This window comes from Poecile atricapillus, chromosome 25 (genome assembly GCF_030490865.1).
Source record: "Poecile atricapillus isolate bPoeAtr1 chromosome 25, bPoeAtr1.hap1, whole genome shotgun sequence".
In the NCBI taxonomy this organism is placed as follows: Eukaryota; Metazoa; Chordata; class Aves; order Passeriformes; family Paridae; genus Poecile; species Poecile atricapillus.
Genome location: NC_081273.1, coordinates 4,545,140 through 4,552,512, shown reverse-complemented (window position 1 = coordinate 4,552,512; position 7,373 = coordinate 4,545,140). Strand labels below are relative to the sequence as shown.

Sequence of the window (7,373 nt, the reverse complement as noted above, 5' to 3'; positions counted from 1 at the left end):
CCCCAAATCTTAAGTTTTGACCTCAAGTAACCCCAAAGTGTCCCGAAAAATGACCCAAAGTAACCCCAAAATTTTCTGGTGAGAGTGAGTTTGACCTCAAGTAACCCAATGACCTAGAGTAACCCCAAATCTCAAGATTTGACCTGCAGAAATCCCACAATGAACTGAAGTAACCCCAAAATGACCTCAAATGACCCGAAAAATGACCCAAACTAACCCCAGAATTTTCTGGAGAGAGCAAGTTTGACCTCAAGTAACCCAATGACCTCTAATAACCCCAAAGACCAATAATAACCCCAAATTTTTATCAGTTTGGGGTTCTTTAGGTCACCCTCACTTGCTATGGAGCACTTTGGGATTGCTTTGCATCATTTTGGGATTACTCGAGGGCAAAAATTAAAATTCGGGGTTATTAGAGTTCATTGGGTTACTTGAGGTCAAATTCACTCTCTCCAGAAAATTTTGGGGTTACTTTGGGTCATTTTTCGGGTCATTTGAGGTCATTTTGGGGTTACTTCAGGTCACTTTGGGGTTACTAGAGGTCAAATCTTGAGATTTGGGGTTACTCTAGGTCATTGGGTTACTTGAGGTCAAACGCAGAAAATTTTGGGGTTACTTTGGGTCATTTTTCGGGTCATTTTGGGGTTACTTGAGGTCACTTTGGGGTTACTAGAGGTCAAAACTTAATAGTTGGGGTTACTAGAGTTCACTTTGGGGTTACTGCAGGTCAAACTTTGAGATTTGGGGTTACTATAGGTGGTGGGGGTTATCAGAGGTCAGATTTTCTCTCTCCTGAGCACTTTGGGGTTACTTTGACCATTGGGGTTCAGCTTCTCCCTCTTTGGGGTCCAGCTTTGATGATTTTATCTCACCCAATGTGTTTTATTTCCCCCTGTGCCAATTTTAGTCGCTTTTAGCATTTCCTTCCCACTCTGGTTTATTCTCTAATCCCTCCTCCATAGGATCCCTGTCATCATTTCAACTGGTGGGGCTTTTTTTAGGATTTCCCATTCCTACAGCTTCAGGATTGAAGGATTTGATTTCATCTCTCCACGGCGCCTCCAGCCAGCCACTCTGAGCCACCAGCTTCCCACAATAAATTCAGGATTTATGTCATTCTCCGCCTCAGACTTTAATCCTGTATTTGTGAACATCAGCAGCATCACCCCATTAAAAAAACCCCATTTCTTCTGGTGGAAGCCACACTTGTGTCAAAGCCAATAAAAACATCTCTATGTTCTAATAAGAAGAGCAAACAAAATTGATTTAAAATATTTTTTATTGTGAAATAATAATTACATGCAACTTTCCCCCCTGCTGAAGCTGATTTTTAACTTAGACCAAGTATTTCCCCCAGCTGAGCCCAAAACCATTTTATTCTAATGGTTAAAGATGATTCTAGAAGGAATAAAAGCTCTGGACAGGATTTCCTCGTTGAGCAATTATGGATTTTTTTCCTCCACCATCTTTCCCTATCAATACCCTGCATCTGTCCCAGATGGATAAAAAAGTACCTCAAACATATGGAATATTCTGGATCCCCAAATACAGGAAAGACCTGGACCTGTTGGAGAGATGATCACAGAAAAAACATCCTTAAAACACCCCCCTGAGTCCCACCCAACCCACCCTATAAATAAAATATATTTAATTTATAAATATATAAAACCAATTTTGGTTTATTTGTTTGTTCTTGGGGATTTTAAAGCACTGCAGGGAGTTTAAAACAGCACAAGGTTTAAAGCCAAGTGCAGTAGCTTGTGCTGCCCCTGAAATAAAGTGGCTACAGGGACTTGGTGATGATTTTTCTTTGTTAAAATTCCATTTGTGAGCATGGTTAGTACAGAGGTAAATAGAGTTTTACCAGTAAAAATGACGTTAGGTCAAGATATAACTTTTTTATTCGGCTGCCTTGCCAAAAAGCCCCACTGGAAATTGTTTTCCCCCTTGTCTGTCTGTATTTATGACACCAGCAGCTTGTAAATAACAAATGGGACTCAAGTTTCCTTATAAATCAGTGGTTCTGTCAAAAAAATCCACTTTTAATGCCTATAACTTCAACAAAATACAATCTTCTGGACTGACTTTTATATTCTGAAGTTTCTCTTAAATTTTACTGGGAAAACAATCAAAAGAATCGACTGTCTCTTAATAAAAATAAGCTTGGGGTGTAGAATTTTTGCTCATATTGGGAAAAATTCTCTGATTTTGGTGGCTGAGGCAATGCCAGAAATACAGTTTGGTGGATCCCTCCCTTTAGGCAGATTTGCTAAAGTAGAACTTCACAAGAAAACACAGACACAGACCTTTTGAGCTGAAAGCATTCCCAGCGCTGTGCATGCAGGAAATCCCCAGGGATGCAGGAATTTGGGATGAGAGACGAGCAGGAAGGATGATTTGAGCAAAGCTTTCTCTGCTGGAGTCCTCATCCCAGGCCCTGGAGAGGTGTGACCTGAAAAGACGAAAAGAGATGGATTACCTGAGGAAAACCTAGGGAAAAACTCAGGGAAATTGGAGTGGGAGAGAGGAGGTGGGTCTGGAGAGCGCGTAAAAGCTGCTGCCGAGGGAATAGAATAAAAACACAGTAATTAAAAGGCTAATGAAGTGTTTGCGAGGGTGGGGAGGCACAGGGTGCCCAGAGCAGCTGGGGCTGTCCCTGGATCCCTGGCAGCGCCCTAGGCCAGGCTGGACGGGGACTGGAGCACGGAAGGTGTCCCTGTCCTGTACAGGGTGAAACCGGACGGTCTTTAAGGTCCCTCCCAACCCAAAGCGCACCAGGGATGTCCCCTGGCCATGGGGACGGAGGGGACAGCAGGGAAGGGGAGCGGAGAGGGCAGAACTCCCCCTCAGAGGCACCGGGGAGCCACCGGCAACAATGGCGGAGCTCCGCAAGCCCCGCCCAGACCCCGCCCATTCCCGACCACGCCCATTCCCGACCACGCCCAATCACGGGACGCGCCTCTGGCCACGCCCCTTCAGTGGCTCCGCCCCCAGGCCATGACCCCGCCCGTTTTTACGCACTGACGTCACCGCTCGAGGTGGCGCGAGCTCCTCAGCGCCGTGACGTCACGTGGCGCTACCGCGAAGCCCCGCCCCCGTCCCGCCCCCGCCCCGCGCCGCTCCGGGACCCCGGGCAGGTAACGGGGCACGGGATTGGGGTGCGGGATGCGGGTACCGGACCGCGGGGTACCGGAGGGGGGGACACCGCCGGCAGGGCCCCCGCTGGCCGCTGCGCTCCCCGCCAGCCTCACCCTCCCCGTTTCCAGCGCCCCGCGCTTGCGTCCCCGCCGCTGGCCGTGCCACCTGCGGCTCCCGGATACAGGGACACCCCCTTGGCCACCCTCCCTGGCCGGGCATCCCCAGGAGCGCTGCGGGAATCGCCCCGCAGGGCACGGAGCGGAGCCTGGAGCCCCATACACCCCCAAGAGGGGTTTTTTATCCCAGCCCCACCGCCCGCTGTCACCCGTCCCGCTGTCCCCTGTCACAAGTGCCACCTCCCATAGCTACAGAGCACAGAATTAGACGAGTTCCCTACTTCTGCGCCTTCCATGCTTTACATCACAACCTGCAAGTCCCAGATTTGCTTCCCATCCCCAGCTAAGGTGATCCAGAGAGAGATGGACAGCATCCCAACCCTGTCACCCCCCTGCCCACAGCCTGGCGGGCAGCCGGTCCCCGTGTCCCTATGGTGCTGGGGCGGGACAGCTTTGAGCAGTCACACCAACTCTTTTTCCTGCAGGAGCCACCATGGATCTGGTCCTGGAAGCCGCGGACCGGCACCTCCTGACGCCCTACGTGTACCCAGCGGGGTGGCCCGAGGGTGAGCCCTGCCGCCAGCTCCTCAGCCTTTTTGTCATCACCAACCTGGGGGCCCTCGCCCTCTACCTGCTCTTCGGCACCCTCAGCTACTACTTCATCTTCGACCACGAGCTCAAGAAACATCCCCAGTTCCTGGAGGTGGGTGCACCTTGCTGACTCCTGGCCAGGCCCTGCATGGCAGTGTCCCCCTCGCCATCCTCCTGTCCATTCCAAATGTCACCTGCCAGTGTCACCTGCACGGGCTGTCCCTGCTGTCACATCCATCCCTCTCAGCCTGCCCTTGATCATCCCTGACCAGAAGCAGGTTCCAGAACCCACTAATCCCAGCACCCAGCGTGATCCCTGCCCTGCCCCAAGCACAGCTGTCCCCATACGAGCCGCACCCTGCGTCTCACACCGTGGCGCAGATGCCACAACAAAGGGGTGGCCAAGACGCCAGCCCTCCCAGCCTTAGGAGGGGCACTGGGGCTCTCAGATGTGCCCTTGACCCCTCTTGCCACACCCCACAGAACCAGGTGAGCCGGGAGATCGCCTATGCCCTGCGCTCCCTGCCCTGGATCAGCGTTCCCACCGTCGCCCTGTTCTTCGCCGAGGTGCGGGGCTACAGCAAACTCTACGACAACATCGAGGACTCCCCGTATGGTGAGTGACCTCCCCGCACCCCCTGCCACAGCAGTGCCCTCTCCCCACCTGGGTCACCTCCCCCAGCCCCCCCTTCTCTCGATGACAACCCCAGGAAATGTTCCTGGGTACCTCCTGTCCAGGCTGTCAGCCAGAAACCCAAGTTCTCTTTAGGGGAGGCACCCACATGCCCTCACTCAGGGCCGTGTCCCCCTGCTTGACACACACCACCCTCCACAAGAGAGATCCTTCCCTTCCCTGGGCACGGCTCCCAGTGGAGCAGCACCCAAGTCGCTTTCCCTGAGTCACAGGGCACAGCCTGACGCTCTCACCTCAATGGGGCAGACCTTGACATGACTCAGGTGTGCCTCCCACCACAAGGACCACTGTGGAGACCCTCACAGCCTCCTGATGCCCACGTGTGCCACCTCTAACAACCCTGTCCCCTCCCAGGCTGGTCTGGTGTCTTCCTCAGCATGCTGTCCTTCCTCTTCTTCACTGACATGGGCATCTACTGGATACACCGTGGTCTCCACCACAAGCTCTTCTATAAGGTATGGGACAGGACAGGGGGCTCTGGACAGGAGTCCTTGTCCTGCTCTGGTGACATTTCCAAGCTGCTCCTCCCAGGGAATAATGCATGCTCGGGTGGGAACGGCTGGACAAGGCGTCACCATGTGATGGGAGCTGAGAGCCCTTTAGGGCACAGGTCCCCCTCCCAGTTTGGGTGGTGATGGCCCAAACAGCATCCCTTGGGGCCATGAATCTGCCTGGGGGACCCTCTAAAAGGGCCCAGCCCGACTGACAGCCCCCTGTCCCCACAGCGCTTCCACAAGCCACACCACCTGTGGAAGATCGCCACGCCCTTCGCCAGCCACGCCTTCCACCCCGTGGATGGCTTCATGCAGAGCCTGCCCTACCACGTGTACCCCTTCCTGTTCCCCCTGCACAAAGTCACCTACCTGGGCCTCTACATCTTCGTCAACGTCTGGACCATCTCCATCCACGACGGCGACTACCGCGTGCCGCGGCTGCTGCGCCACGTCATCAACGGCTCTGCTCACCACACCGACCACCACCTGTACTTCGACTACAACTACGGGCAGTATTTCACCCTCTGGGACAAGATTGGTGGTTCCTACAAGAGCCCCACGTCCTTTGAGGGCAAAGGTCCCCACGATTACTTGCGCAAGCTCCGAGAGAAAGACGCGGGAGCGTCCAACGGCAGCGTGGCCTCCAAGAAAGACCCGGCAGCGTCCAACGGCAGCGTGGCCTCCAAGACTGAGTAGGCTTCCTCCAAGTGTGTCCCTTCTCTGGCTGCACCTTGTCCCATTCCTCACCAGCCACCCAAGACTGTTTTCCACAGACAAAGAGCCCCTGTCCCTGATGACGTGACCAGCATGGGGTGATTTTTGGTGAGCGTCCGACCTGCCCCGATCCCAAAACCGCGGTGTCCGGCCTTGCTCCACACTACAGATCTGCCCTGGTTTTCCTACTGCTTCTCCTCCCAGCTCCCTTTGGATCTCTGCTAAGGTCCCTGCGCTGCTTTAGTGCTGTGCTGATGCTTTACAAGAAGAATAACACGGCACAAATAGAACAATAACGTGGCACAAATTAACGTGACTCGTGGCAGGGTCTTTGTTCCACTGCTGCCCCCCTTTGTCAACAATTCATTGTTCCCATCATGGTGTCCATCGGGACGAGATGTATTTTGGAAAAAAACCCTACCTTTTGGAGGTGGTGTGGCTTCTTCTGATGGCTTCCCTGGTGGGACTTCTTGCACTCAGCTTCCTTTAGCCCGGGGATGTCCCATGGAAACATCATGCCTGTAGGACAGAGGTGTGCTTTGAGTCTTGTGGGTCTCTCCAGCTCCCTGAGAACACTGAGGGGGAAGGGAGGAGGCACCCAGATGTGAGGGGAAGGGGCTTCTCACTCAAGGGTTCGTGGTCAGCTTCCCCTCTTAAGGGCTTGTGTTTTTCCTGCTGAAATCTGGTCACCCCACCTTTGGGGTTGACCCATGTTCAATAAATCTCAATTGCCAACTTGGTTGATGTTTGGTCTCTTCTCCCTGGCTCATGCAAAGTCTCCTGGGGCAGCCCATTCCTGCCCTACAGCACCCATGAGGGGCTTGTCACAGACCTGTGCTGTGCTGGCAGCAAATTTGGGCCAAAACAGCAGAAGATGGGCAAAATCGTCCGAGTGGCCAGAGCCACCCCAAGTGTCCTGAACCTCCTTGGGTGTCCCTGCACAGTGACACAGCTTTCCCATTCCCTGCTCCCCCAGTTTCACCAGTCCTGCTGCCCTCACTGGGGATGGGGGCCCTTCTTTGGGTCCCCTGCTGTGGTGACAGCCCCTCCCAGGCAGGGATGGCCTGGCTGTGACACCTGCTGACACAAGGGACCCCTGTCCCATGTCCTGCCAGCACAGTCACACTCTGCTTTCACCTTTTCCCCTGCCCACCCCAAGTTGCCCTCGCCACGTGCACAGGACCCCTGAGCTCTGTTTGCTGATTAACCTGGGGCCTGGAGCACTGCCTAGGGTCGAGGTCCAGCCCAGATAAACACGGTGACAACACCACAGGCCTTGGCCAGCCTGATTCCCAATCCATGTGAAACCCTTGGGAAAAGCCCCAGGCTTCTCATCACCCCATCCTTCCACCTTAGCTGAGCCCAATTCCTGGGCACCCCATCCTGGCAGCTTCGGGACACGCTGACCCTCAGCATCTGGGTCCTTGCAGGGCAGTAAAGTCCTAGGATGAGATTACATCACTCCCGGTGCCAATGCACCCTCCCAAGGCCCTTCTGCCGGACACCTGCCATTCCCACCGGGATGGATCTGCAGCCCCATCGTGTCCTGCGTGCCGAGGCTGCCCAGGGCACAGGGCACTGTGGCACCCAGAGCCGCAGCTCTGGCTCTGGTCCCCTGGTGCTGCT

The 7,373-nt window shown here is 54.3% G+C and overlaps 1 protein-coding gene across 3 annotated transcripts; it reads left to right on the top strand.

The window, feature by feature from the left end:
- Positions 1-3,094: 3,094 nt before the first annotated feature.
- SC5D (sterol-C5-desaturase) lies at positions 3,095-6,486 on the top strand. 3 transcript variants are annotated; one of them, XM_058857182.1, is made up of 5 exons: positions 3,095-3,137; positions 3,740-3,957; positions 4,329-4,461; positions 4,894-4,994; positions 5,265-6,486. In XM_058857182.1, exons 2-5 carry the CDS (start codon positions 3,748-3,750, stop codon positions 5,727-5,729), a joined length of 909 nt encoding a protein of 302 aa, XP_058713165.1. In that variant the 5' UTR covers positions 3,095-3,137; positions 3,740-3,747; the 3' UTR covers positions 5,730-6,486. The 3 variants fall into 3 exon arrangements, with proteins under 3 accessions (XP_058713165.1, XP_058713166.1, XP_058713168.1); XM_058857183.1 differs by having other exon boundaries at positions 3,137-3,158; XM_058857185.1 differs by lacking the exon at positions 3,095-3,137 and adding an exon at positions 3,149-3,171.
- Positions 6,487-7,373: the final 887 nt, after the last annotated feature.